Here is a 13,336-nt window from a genome sequence, read left to right on the forward strand (position 1 = left end):
CACATAATACACACACACACACACACATAATACACACACACACATAATACACACACACACACACACACACACACACACACACACACACAATACACATAATACACACACACACACACACATAATACACACACATAATACACACACACACACGCACACATAATACACACACACACACACACACACACACACACACACACATAATACACACACACACACATAATACACACACACACACACACAATACACACACACATAATACACACACACACACACATAATACACGCACACACACACACACATAATACACACACACACACACATAATACACACACACACACACATAATACACACACACACATAATACACACACACACACACACATAATACACACACACACACACACACATAATACACACACATAATACACACACACACACATAATACACACATAATACACACACATAATACACACACATAATACACACAATACACATAATACACACACACACACACACACACACACACACACACATAATACACACACATAATACACACACACACACACACATAATACACACACACACACATGTGTGTGATGTTGTGTGTGTGTGATGCTGTGTGTGTGTGATGTTGTGTGTGTGTGTGATGTTGTGTGTGTGTGATGTTGTGTGTGTGTGATGCTGTGTGTGATGTTGTGTGTGTGTGATGTTGTGTGTGTGTGTGATGTTGTGTGTGTGTGTGATGTTGTGTGTGTGTGTGATGTGTGTGTGTGATGTTGTGTGTGTGTGTGATGTTGTGTGTGTGTGATGTTGTGTGTGTGTGTGATGTTGTGTGTGTGTGATGTTGTGTGTGTGTGTGATGTTGTGTGTGTGTGATGTTGTGTGTGATGTTGTGTGTGATGTTGTGTGTGTGATGTTGTGTGTGTGATGTTGTGTGTGTGTGTGATGCTGTGTGTGTGATGCTGTGTGTGTGTGATGTTGTGTGTGTGTGTGATGTTGTGTGTGTGTGTGATGCTGTGTGTGTGTGATGTTGTGTGTGTGTGATGTTGTGTGTGTGTGTGATGTTGTGTGTGTGTGTGATGCTGTGTGTGTGTGATGTTGTGTGTGTGTGTGATGTTGTGTGTGTGTGATGTTGTGTGTGTGTGATGTTGTGTGTGTGTGTGATGTTGTGTGTGTGTGATGTTGTGTGTGTGTGTGATGTTGTGTGTGTGTGTGATGCTGTGTGTGTGTGATGTTGTGTGTGTGTGATGTTGTGTGTGTGTGTGATGTTGTGTGTGTGTGATGTTGTGTGTGTGTGTGATGTTGTGTGTGTGTGTGATGTTGTGTGTGTGTGATGTTGTGTGTGTGTGATGTTGTGTGTGTGTGTGATGTTGTGTGTGTGTGATGTTGTGTGTGTGTGTGATGTTGTGTGTGTGTGTGATGCTGTGTGTGTGTGTGATGTTGTGTGTGTGTGTGATGTTGTGTGTGTGATGTTGTGTGTGTGTGATGTTGTGTGTGTGTGTGATGTTGTGTGTGTGTGTGATGCTGTGTGTGTGTGATGCTGTGTGTGTGTGATGTTGTGTGTGTGTGTGATGTTGTGTGTGTGTGATGTTGTGTGTGTGTGTGATGTTGTGTGTGATGTTGTGTGTGTGTGTGATGCTGTGTGTGTGTGATGCTGTGTGTGTGTGATGTTGTGTGTGTGTGTGATGTTGTGTGTGATGTTGTGTGTGATGTTGTGTGTGTGATGTTGTGTGTGTGATGTTGTGTGTGTGTGTGATGTTGTGTGTGTGTGTGATGCTGTGTGTGTGTGATGTTGTGTGTGTGTGATGTTGTGTGTGTGTGTGATGTTGTGTGTGTGTGTGTGATGTGTGTGTGTGATGCTGTGTGTGTGTGATGCTGTGTGTGTGTGTGTGATGTTGTGTGTGTGATGTTGTGTGTGTGTGTGATGTTGTGTGTGTGTGTGATGCTGTGTGTGTGTGATGTTGTGTGTGTGTGATGTTGTGTGTGTGTGTGATGTTGTGTGTGTGTGTGATGCTGTGTGTGTGATGCTGTGTGTGTGTGATGTTGTGTGTGTGTGTGATGTTGTGTGTGTGTGTGATGTTGTGTGTGTGTGTGATGCTGTGTGTGTGTGATGCTGTGTGTGTGTGATGTTGTGTGTGTGATGTTGTGTGTGTGTGTGATGTTGTGTGTGTGTGTGATGTGTGTGTGTGATGCTGTGTGTGTGTGATGCTGTGTGTGATGTTGTGTGTGATGTTGTGTGTGTGTGTGATGTTGTGTGTGTGTGTGATGCTGTGTGTGTGTGATGTTGTGTGTGTCCTCCGGGAGGCGCTGTAGGTCTCTGGTGTTTCCTGCCTACTTCCTACTGAGACGTTTGAAACGCTCGGCTGGTTTGATGAACAGCAGCAGACTGGGTTTCCTTCGTCAGTTGAACTGGTTGTTGTTGGATGATGAAGTCTCTACTGGTCTGTCTGCTGCTTCTCTCTCTGAGCGGTGAGTCTATTCGTCTTTAATCGACTCTATTCAGTCTGACTAAACAATTAATTGACTAAACGACTTTTTGCAGCTCTGATTTCATTTTCTTTCATACATGATAATAACTGATATTCCATCTAATATTTGACAGTTTATCTGAAGCAGCGTTCAGTTTTTATTCTTCACACATCAGAACAAACTCAGTACTTTAAATCTTTTGTTTGTCTTTTTATTCCTATCTCACAGTCACGCTGCTCCGTAGTCGTCTTTATGTTCCTGTTTTATTCTATTTCAGCTTATTTAACTCTTTTAAATTCTGTTTTAATGTTCGTCATTTCTTGTGTTTCTTTTAAACTTTGTCTTGATGCCTTTATGCTGTCTGTACATCATGTTAAGTGTCCCTTTGTTGAAATCTGTTGAACAAATAAACTCAAATAAGAAATGACTGTATAAGCTGCAACTTGCTGCACTGTAAATACATTTGTTTTTAACTTGACTTTGTTGTCTTCAGGCTTCAGGTGGGAGCGCTGCGCTGCCGCTCGGACTATTCAGGTGAGAGTCGGGGAGAACGCCACCTTGCAATGCCCCCTGCTGGCCGGCTCCACCTCCTCTCCTTCCACACTCAGCTGGTACAGGAAGGTCGCTGGACTCAGCCCTCAGCTGCTCCTCAGCTTCAGGACCACCAACACCTCCAACGTGACCTTCGGCTCCGGCGTCCGTTCTGAAAAGCTCTCCGTGTCGTCTAACGGCTCTCTGCTGCTGCGAGGCTCCGAGCAGAGCGACTCAGCGGTTTATTACTGTGGGATCAGCCTCGGCCAGGAGAAGGAGAAGAAGAAACTTGCATGATGTGAAGTCACAGCTGATGTTAGTTTAGTTTCTCACTTCCAGTATTTCAGTTCATTGTTCAGTTTGTGAGCTTCTGTTTTCTCTGATAGAGTTGATTTCAACAGTTTTGACCTGATTGCAGCTTGTTTGAATTATACACTGAGTGACCAGACAGGAAACACCTGTATGATGTCATGCACTGCAATAAATGCACCTTAACTTTGCTCAACTGTTTTCTTCTGTTTTTCTTGTGACATATGATTTATAGTTTTATGATCCGACACCTAACTGATGTTTAGTTTCCACAGTAGTGAACTCAACTCTGATGTATCATCAGCTTTAAGCTGATATGTTGAACCTGTTAGCAAACAGTTGTTTATTTTCACGTCCAGCAGTTACGGAGCAACATTATCATTCATGTGGAGTCGTGTTTCTGTCCACCTGGTGAATGTAAGTCCAATATTCACTCTCGTTTAGCTCTATGTGAATATCTCCTGGTTTCTTTAGTCCTCTGTGACAGTAAACTGAATTTCTTTGGGTTGTGGACCAAACAAGACATTTGAGGACATCGTCTTGGTCTTTGGGAAAAACTGATCCACAGTTTTCACCATTTTCTGACATTTTATGGATCATACAACTAATCAGTTAATCCAGAAAATAATCAACAGATTAATTGATAATGAAAATAATTGTTAAATAAATCCCACCAGTAATGCTGTTTTGAGTTCTGAGCCACAGTGAGTCAACTGGTCATAGGTGTGACGGCGAGGTGTCTGGTGGTTTTGGTGTACAGCGTTCTGTTGCGTCACCCAGAGGGGAGAAGGTGGAACAGGTAATGTCCAGGTGAGAGGGGTCATTTCCTGACTCTGGAGATGTACAGGTCCTGGATGGTGGGCAGGTCTGCAGACCTGACTGTCCATCGTAGTCTGTTTCTGTCCTGTTTGGTGGCCGATCCAAACCAGACAGTGATGGATGTGCAGAGAACAGACTGGATGACTGCAGTGTAAAACTGGATCAGCAGCTCCTGAGGCAGGTTGAACTTCCTGAGCTGGTGCAGGAAGTTCAACCTCTGCTGGGCCTAGAGAGTCAAAGGTGCATCTGAAGTATCAGTCAGTCCTCACGTTCTTGTATTTCCTGCACGTTGTATCAGAACATGTTTAAAACAAAAAATAAAAATACTCCACAACTTTCAGCTGCTGTTCCTGAAGTAAGAAAACCCTCAAAATCCCATCAGGCTGGTTTCAAAATAGCATATTAAAATAATATATAGACTCTGTGATCATAATTACAGCGTCAATCCAGAAACCTCATTTTACTAAATTGTTTCACATAGAAATTCAAACACTGTAGAGGGCTGAGCACTACCTTATCAAACTCATTCACATCCTGAGAAAAAGACAAAAAATAAAACAAATATTTGATGTAATTCGTGTCCTGAGTTTTTGGTTTTGACTTTTAGCTTCCTGTCACAACAGTTTGTTTACTTTAAATTCATATCTGAATATATGGAGGTAAAAGTGTATTTTTATATATGTGAATGGCTTTGTGTACATATCTTTACATATCTTTTACAAAAAAGTATTTTTATGTCCATATAAATCAATCAATCAAAACATCAATCAATAATCAAAACATAAAAGGAGAGGAAAACCAGAAATACAAAACAATATATTCTTGGACTTCTGGTTGGCATGCTGTAATGAATGACAGGCTGACAGAAAACTCTCCTGCTCACTTGGATTGTCTTTAACACGATGGGACTGCTGTCAAAAATATGGAGGTGATCAGCTCAGAAAAGCCAAAGGTAGATAAATAGATAGATTCTTTATTGTCATTGTATTAATACACAACGAAATACAGTTTGGCAGCAACCCTCAGTGTAGCAGCTTGGATAAAATGAATAAATAGAGAATAAAATAAAGTAGTTAAATCTGAAAAGCCAAAGGTAGTGATCACAAGATCAGAAAAAAAAGAGGAATCAACCATGTAGTATGACGACAACGCTAGTGCTAACTCACCTAGCCCTGATGGACTATAGTGTCTAGTCTAGTTTACTGGCTAGTATACGCACCGAGATTAAGAGTGAGCTGAGTTCTTTTCACTATACACTGAGAGAGGACATGAAGAAAGAGGAAGCCAGGGAGATATCAAGGAAGACTAAGATATGGAGCAGCATGTTGCTGATGCAGAGGACTGCAACCGCGAGCTTGAAGAGGCTCCAACGAATTAAACAGGCATAAGAATCCATGCAAACAAAAGTGACAGACTTGGAATCATGATCTTGGGGAGATAACATCCACATTTAGGGAATAGATATACAAAATACAAAACAAGATGACAAAATTATAATGGATTTATAATATATATGAAGAATGTGATGAAGATTACGCCGAGCAGCTTCCAGATCAGAATAGGACCTGAGCCATGTGACCTCCATCATCATGGAGACCTGGCAGGAGGACAGACTACACCTCACCATCACATACACAAGACAAGAGACAAGACATTATTGACACAGGAGAGAGAGAAGGATAAAGACATCAGTCAGAGAGAGAGACATGAGGTGAGGCTGAACTCCTGCAGGATGGAGAACCAGATCCAAAACCTCAGGAAATGGAGAGGAGGAGGAGGAGAGAGGAGCTCAGTGCATCATGGGAAGTCCCCCAGCAGTCTAGGCCTATAGCAGCATAACTAAGGGCTGATCCAAGGCGAGCCTGGTCGGCCCTAACTATAAGCTTTATCAAAAAGGAAAGTTTTAAGCCTACTCTTAAACATAGAGAGGGTGTCTGCACCCCGGACCCAATCTGGAAGATGATCCACAGGAGAGGAGCCTGATAGCTGAAGGCTCTGCCTCCCATTCTACTTTTAAAGACTGTAGGAACCACCAGTAAGCTGCATACTGGGAGCACAGTGTTCTAGTGGGATAATACGGTATTATGAGCTCTTCAAGATATGATGGTGCCTGACCATTAAGGGCTTTGTAAGTTAGGAGAAGGATTTTAAATTCTATTCTAGATTTTACAGGAAGCCAATGTAGTGAAGCTAAAATGGGAGAAATGTGGTCTCTTTTTCTAGTTTTAGTCAGAACACGTGCAGCTGTGTTCTGGACCAGCTGGAGAGTCTTTAGAGACTTGTTAGAGCAGCCTGATAATAAGGAATTGCAATAATCCAGCCTAGAAGTAACAAATGCGTGGACTAGTTTTAGGGACAGGATGTGCCTGATTTTTGTAATATTACATATGTGAAAAAAGGCACATGATGGTGGTGCTGGAGGCCAGGGTAATGCCATCCAGAGTAGCTATATCATTAGATAATGTGTTTCTAAGGTGTTTAGGACCAAGCACAATAACTTCAGTTTTGTCTGAGTTTAGTAGCAGAAAATTGCAGGTCATCCAGGTCTTTATGTCCGTAAGGCATGCTTGGAGTTTAGTTAACTTATTGGTTTCATCTGGCTTCCAGAAGCTGTCTGTCTGCCAATTTTGCTTCCCTCAATCTGATTTTCAGCTCTTTTTCTGTCTAAGCGCTCCAGAATCTTTGTTTCTAAAAGCCACTTTCCGTGTATTTATAACCTTTTTATGTCCCTAGTCACATATGATTTATTGTTTGGATAGATTTTAATCTCCTTTGTGGGGACAACCAGCTGTACACAAAAATGAATGTAATCATTTGTAACTGTGGTCATTTTCTCTAGTGAACCCTCCTGAAAGATTTCCCAATTTGTGTAATCAAAACAGGCTTTCAGTTGTTCCCTACTTTCATTTGTCCATGTCCTTATCACTTTCTTTTCTGGTTTACTTCTCTTAAGTTTGGTCTGGAAACTGTGATCATGTGCACAACATTATGATCAGAATTCAGTATGGGTGGCCTACACTCACACACACAAGCACCTTCAACATTTACAAAACACTTGTCCGGGATATTGTCTTTTCTGATCTGGTCCTTAACATACTGTTTGAACCCAGGTAACACAATCTCCATGTGACACTGGTTCAAGTCCCCAAGCACTATTGCCGTTGCATTGAGGTACCTCATTTGGAGCTCATGAAAACAGTCAGCTATGGTGCCAGCCGCCTCTGATGCTTTGCTGTTGGGAGGCGCGTATACAACAATCAGCAAAATACACCCAAATTCTTTAGGCAAATAAAAAGGTCTTAACGTCATGCTGAGAATCTCTACATTGGGAATGCAGATCTTACATTTTACTGAGTGCAATCGGCACCATAGATCCTACCTACCCAAGTTTTCCCTGAGTCTGCATCCCTGTCTGCTCGCACAAGGGTGAATCCAGGGACTTAAAAGAGACAGTCGGGCATTGTAGGTTGTAACCAGCTCTCCATGAAGCATAAAAAAGATGCCTCATGAAATTCATTACAGTACCTTGTGTATGTCCATATCGGATCCAATGTTGCTCATTGAGCACAGGTTTGTAACAACAACAGATCGAAGAGGTGGCTGACTCAATCTCCATCATAGGTGATTCCAAATGCCACCTCTCCTTCCTTGTTTCTTTCTCCTGTTTGTTCTGAGGGATGTTATCCAACATTGAACGGTAGAAGAGGCTAGATGTCATCTCCTTAGTCAGCTCGGGTTGTAGCTCCAGCAAAGTCTCTTGACTGTACGAGTGTGTTTTCACTTGTCCATGTTGCCACTTAGGTGTGCTGCTGGAAGCTGCACCGACAGACATGGTCCACAGAAGCCAATAATCCACAGAATCAAAAGACAGTTTCCTCACTCTTTACATGAAGACATGACAAGTTAGACAACATTTAAACAAAAAAAAACACACACAAAGCAAACAAAGCATACTGAGATGCACCTGGTCTAACCTATTAAACATGGACAGAATATGATAAGACTGAAGACTGAATACACCCCTGTGGCTCAGGAGGTAGAGCTGAGTCCACTAATCAGATCAGTGGTTCAGTTCCCAGCTCCTCCAGTCCACATGTTGAAATGTCTTTGGGCAAGACTGAACCCCAAATTGCTTCCAGAGGCTGCAGCATCGCTGTGTGAATGATTAGATCCTCCTGATGAGCAGGTTGGCAGCTTCATGGCAGCGTCTGCCCTCAGCACATGAATGTGTGTGAACGGATGAATGTTGGCATGTAGTGCAAAGCGCTTTGAGTGGTTGGAAGACTAGAAAGGTTCTATATAAATGGAGCCCATTCACCATTTCACTAAAATGTTAAATGATTCAAAACTGTATCATCTTACAATAACTGCACTATTTTTAGGGTGAAGGGTATTTGATCTTATCAATAATTAAAAACAAACAGATAGACTACACTGAAAATACAGGCCTCAAAGTACAACCTCAAGGCAACAAAAATGAGTACATCTGTGACCAGGACGTCCCTCTTTTCCTCCTCAGTCACTGATCTGGGTGTTTGACCTACAGCTGAGTTCTGATGACCATATAAACATCTCTGCAGAACCTCTGCAGAAGCTCTATCCACCATCTCAGTAAACTCAGTGAACTCTGCTCCTCTCTAACGCTGTCAGAGAAACTCGTCTTTATCTCCTCCAGACTGGACTACTGCTCTGTGCTCCTCACAGGGATCCTGGCAGGAGGCCCCCATGGTGTGGAGGTTAGTACTGGGGGCTCCATGGTGTGGAGGTTCTGGAGGCTCCAGAACCTCCACACCATGGGGCCTCCAGTACTAACCTCCACACCATGGGGCCCCCAGTACTAACCTCCACACCATGGGGCCTCCAGTACTAACCTCCACACCATGGGGCCCCAGTACTAACCTCCACACCATGGGGCCCCCAGTACTAACCTCCACACCATGGGGCCTCCAGTACTAAGCTTGTGAAACAGCACAGACCTGAAACTCTTCTAAAAAAAAGGCCTAAAATGTTTCTATTTAGTGTTTCTACTTTTTCATCATAATATTAATTATTAATGTTGTGTGTTTTATGTTTTTAACGCTGCAGCACTTTGAGTTTCACTATGCATGAAAAGTTTGGTACAAATGAAATGTATTAATATTTTATTATTACACAGCAGAGCCACACTGAACACGTAGGTTAGATTATTTGTTCATGTCCATCACAGAGAGACTCAGGAGTTGCTATGGAGACTGAACACCAGCAAACTGAATGATAGATCATGTAAAGAATGTATAAAGAAAGAATTGAGAAAGTAGAATACTGGTAAAATAATGATAATGGAACAGTGTCACCAAACATCCTGTTGGATGCTGTGAAGGGAAACTCAACACTCTACTTGAAAAATATTAGCCCGACTAAAATAAATAAGATCTATGATGAAGAAAATGAGAAAAAATGAAGTTTACTAAACAAAAATACTATGAAACTTCTGTCAGGTGATCATGTATTGTATATGTGGACTATTTATAAAATAAGAAATCCAAGAAATAATGAAATCCTTTGAGACGCACTATAAGGAGATCTACTGGACAACCTGAATAACTGACTGGTCTCCTCCCAGTAGCAGACCATCATCACTGAACTGGTTCATTCTGTCTCCCGACTGTTGGAAGAACATGATGCAATATTTTCTGACTCCAATCTGAAATCTATACAGCAGGTTTTCAGGAGGAATGTTGGTAAATCAATAGCAAACTATTTCATATGTTTTGGGCCCTTTAATTCATTCATATTAGATTCATTAAAAATATGGAACATTTTTGGAAAACAAGTTGAATTATCTTTTGTCACATTATACCTGAGAGACTCACAGCTCAGGAGAATTATATAACTTTGTTTAACAATTATTTAATAGTTTTTTTTATAAATGACCATCAATAGAAACATGTTGTTCAATATTCTGTATTTATGTGAAATAATCTTGTTTGTGTGTTGGAGTGTGTGACATCTATATCTGTCTGAGACACCAACAGTTGAATCAACAACACAACTGAGGAAATTTCCTGTTTTTCTGTCGTTCACCAACCGACGGAGCCGACGGTTGATCTGATCCCGGAGCAGTTTGTCTCCTCTGGAGACGGTTGGTGTTCTGCTCCAACGGTTTCTCTGTTTCTGTCTCCCAGAGTGTTTCACAGACGAGGAAGAGCAGCAGCAGCAGGACGCCGATCTGAGGTAAAACACCTCGACCGTCGTTAGAAGGTCCTTACAGGGACGCTAAATTAAGATAAAAACACAAATTAATAAGACTTTTATTTATTTATTTATTTAAATCATCATTGTGATGAGTTTTATTTATGGTAAAAATTTAAAAAATTTAAAATACTATAAGGACTTTTATTTAAAATTTAAACATTTTTATATAGGGACTTTAAATCTTGATAAAACCACCATGAATAACTTTTATTTAAGGTGAAAAAACATTATTGATAAATGATTCTTATTTAAAACAAACAAACAAACAAAACAAAAAAAAAAATTCTTATAGGGACTTTAAGAGTACTGTTTTAATTATTTTTTAAGATGAAAAATATAATTATCAGGACTTTTATTAAAGGCAAAAAATCTTTTTTATCTGAAGTAAAACCACTTTTAACAGACTTTTAAGACTCTTAAGATAAAATCATCACCATGATGAGTTTTATTTAATGTTAAAACCATCATTATAAGTGTTACAGCAACTTTAAATTAGATAAAACCACCATTAATGGCACTTTAATTCAAGGCCAAAAACATTATTATGGACACTTTAAGTTATAACTAAATATCATTATAGGGACGTTAGATTAAGATAAAACCAGATTGTTGGTTTATGGTAAAGCAAGTAAAGTAAAGTAAAGAGAATCATTATCGTGACTCAGGAAACATGTAATAATAAGTTTTATTGTTGTGGACAGAGGAAGAGGACGAGTGTTCAGGATGGACTCAGCTGTGACCTTCATCGTCCTGCTGTGGTGAGAAACTCAGAACTGCTGAACTGCTGCTTCAGTCTCAGCGTTCAGAGACTCATGTTGTTCATTTGCAGGTGTGTTTGCTCGGTTGGCTCTCGGCCCAGCGGACAGTCCGTCTCTTTCTCGGTGGTTTTCAGCGACGGGACTCGGCTGCTGGTGGATGTCAGAGAGGAAACAGCTGATGGTGATGAAGGCGATGAGCATCTTCATCGTCACGACGGGACAACAGGTACGAGATGTTTATTTAACGTGAAGACATACCACGAAGAAAACAACAATAATAATAACTTTATTTAACTTTCTAACAATGTTTTCAGCAAAACTGTAACAGAAGCTTAAACAATAATTTAATAATTTATAATCTTTCATTAAATCAAACCCTGTTCTGTCAAAAGTCAAAGTCAAGGCTTCAACTCTGAACTCTTCTTCTTTTATGACGTCAGCTCGTTGCTGCTGGGAATCATGCAAAGATATTCCAGTATATAAATATACACCTGGAAATGTGCAGAATATGTGTCCTTGAAGAAAAAGCCAGACTGTGACTTTGTTTAGATCCACCAGCAGGACTTCCTCAGCTCACCTGTAGACCATCTGAGTCAGACAGTTTGAACTGAACAGCAGACAAATAAACTGATAAATGACCACAAACGCCGTGTTTGCTTCTGTCTGCAGGTTTTGATCCGTCGGTGCAGATCTTGTCGTCCGACCCGCTCGCTCTGGATCCAGGATCTCCCCGCCTACTGGTCTGTGTCCTCAGCGGGTTCAGCTCACCGCCGCTGGACGTCCTGTGGTGGGTTGATGACACGCAGGTGACATCAGCGGACGCCAAGGTGTCGTGGATGAGGTCAGAGCAGAGCGGAGCCTTCAGCGTCGCCTCAGTGTGGGAGGTTTCGGCGGCGGACTGGAGGTCCAGATCCACATACTGGTGTGGGACGATCCAGCAGGGAAGACTTTACAAACAGAAGCTCTGCTCCGAGACAGACTGGTGACCCAGAGGTCACAGGTTTGATCCGGAATCTGCGACGCTTCTATGTACAAGCTGCAACATGTCATGAATATATATGTGTTTTTTGTTTTAAATATAAGTCAGCAGCCGGCACACATGCTGGTTTTAGACTAAACTCCTCACTTTGTTTTTAATTGATAAATAAAATATTATTTTAATTTAAAAAAAAGGATTTAGTGTTTCCTCTGCAGAATGACCTAAAACCAGCTTTTCTTCTCGCCTTAAATCTCAGTTTAACACCTGGACGTACCTGCAGGGTTGATGACATCACAGCGACGAGACATTTGGTGTCCAACAATATTTACAGATTCACAAAGTCTGGATTTTTAGTTACAGAGAAAGAAAAGATGAAATTTTAAGGGCAAATTATTATTGAAAGCAGAATGTTTTAAATGCTGTGAAACGTGTCTGCAGCTCCTAAAACAGCTGGAACATTGTGAACCCAGTATAATGTTCAATAAAACATATAAAATCTAAATAAATAAAATGAGCTTGTTAAAGTTTCTTTATTGTTTTGTGAAATGACATCAGACATATCTGAGATGTAAAGAAAGAACAGAAGTCTGAAGTGATTTCCGTCGTCTTTACTGAGCGTCATGTTCTGCAGTTTCCTGTTAACGAGTCCTGCAGGTTCAAACTGTCGTTACTCTGATATGATGAAGAGAAATGAAATAATATGAAGTATACATGCAACTACACGCGTGTAACACGGAGACTGTTACACTGTCAGCATATACTGAACATCATCCTTCAGAAATGAAAAAGTACAAGTTTACTCATCTAACATAAACAAACAGCAGCTACAGGAAGCCCCGCCCACCTCCGACCCCCCACGACCCCCCCGCCGCCCAGATGTTTTTACATAAGAGTATAGATGTAAATCAAATATACAGAATAAATGCTTCACCGCGTTTGGCAACAGATTCAAACACCTGCGAGCAGGTGACGTCCGACGTCACAAATCATTTAAAGAGGAACCGAACGACAAACCAAACCCGTCACTCATCCTGATCCTACGTTTCCCACAATGCACCCAGTGTCTCTCATTACAGCCACATCTTTAAACTCCACACCTGCGGTCTGTAACTCCGTCATGATGACATCACTGTGACATCATGAGGCACCGGATGACATCATACGCCACCATATTCATTATTTGTGATTTCTGTGGTTTAAACAAAGACATTTAGGTTTTTTAACTTCTCGCACCTGAA

The 13,336-nt window shown here is 41.2% G+C and overlaps 1 protein-coding gene across 1 annotated transcript; it reads left to right on the plus strand.

The window, feature by feature from the left end:
• The first annotated feature begins 2,261 nt into the window (after positions 1-2,261).
• sid1 (secreted immunoglobulin domain 1) lies at positions 2,262-3,479 on the plus strand. The gene is made up of 2 exons (XM_067598087.1): positions 2,262-2,468; positions 2,962-3,479. The coding sequence occupies exons 1-2, from the start codon at positions 2,423-2,425 to the stop codon at positions 3,294-3,296; spliced, it is 381 nt and encodes a 126-aa protein (XP_067454188.1). The 5' UTR covers positions 2,262-2,422; the 3' UTR covers positions 3,297-3,479.
• The last annotated feature ends 9,857 nt before the right edge of the window (positions 3,480-13,336 follow it).

This window comes from Thunnus thynnus, chromosome 8 (assembly GCF_963924715.1).
Source record: "Thunnus thynnus chromosome 8, fThuThy2.1, whole genome shotgun sequence".
In the NCBI taxonomy this organism is placed as follows: domain Eukaryota; kingdom Metazoa; phylum Chordata; class Actinopteri; order Scombriformes; family Scombridae; genus Thunnus; species Thunnus thynnus.

Coding starts and splice junctions, on each gene's coding strand:
- sid1 (XM_067598087.1), top strand. CDS start 2,423: ATGATGAAGTCTCTACTGGTCTGTCTGCTGCTTCTCTCTCTGAGCG. Junction 2,469..2,961: donor GCTGCTTCTCTCTCTGAGCG/GTGAGTCTATTC, acceptor TGTTGTCTTCAG/GCTTCAGGTGGGAGCGCTGC.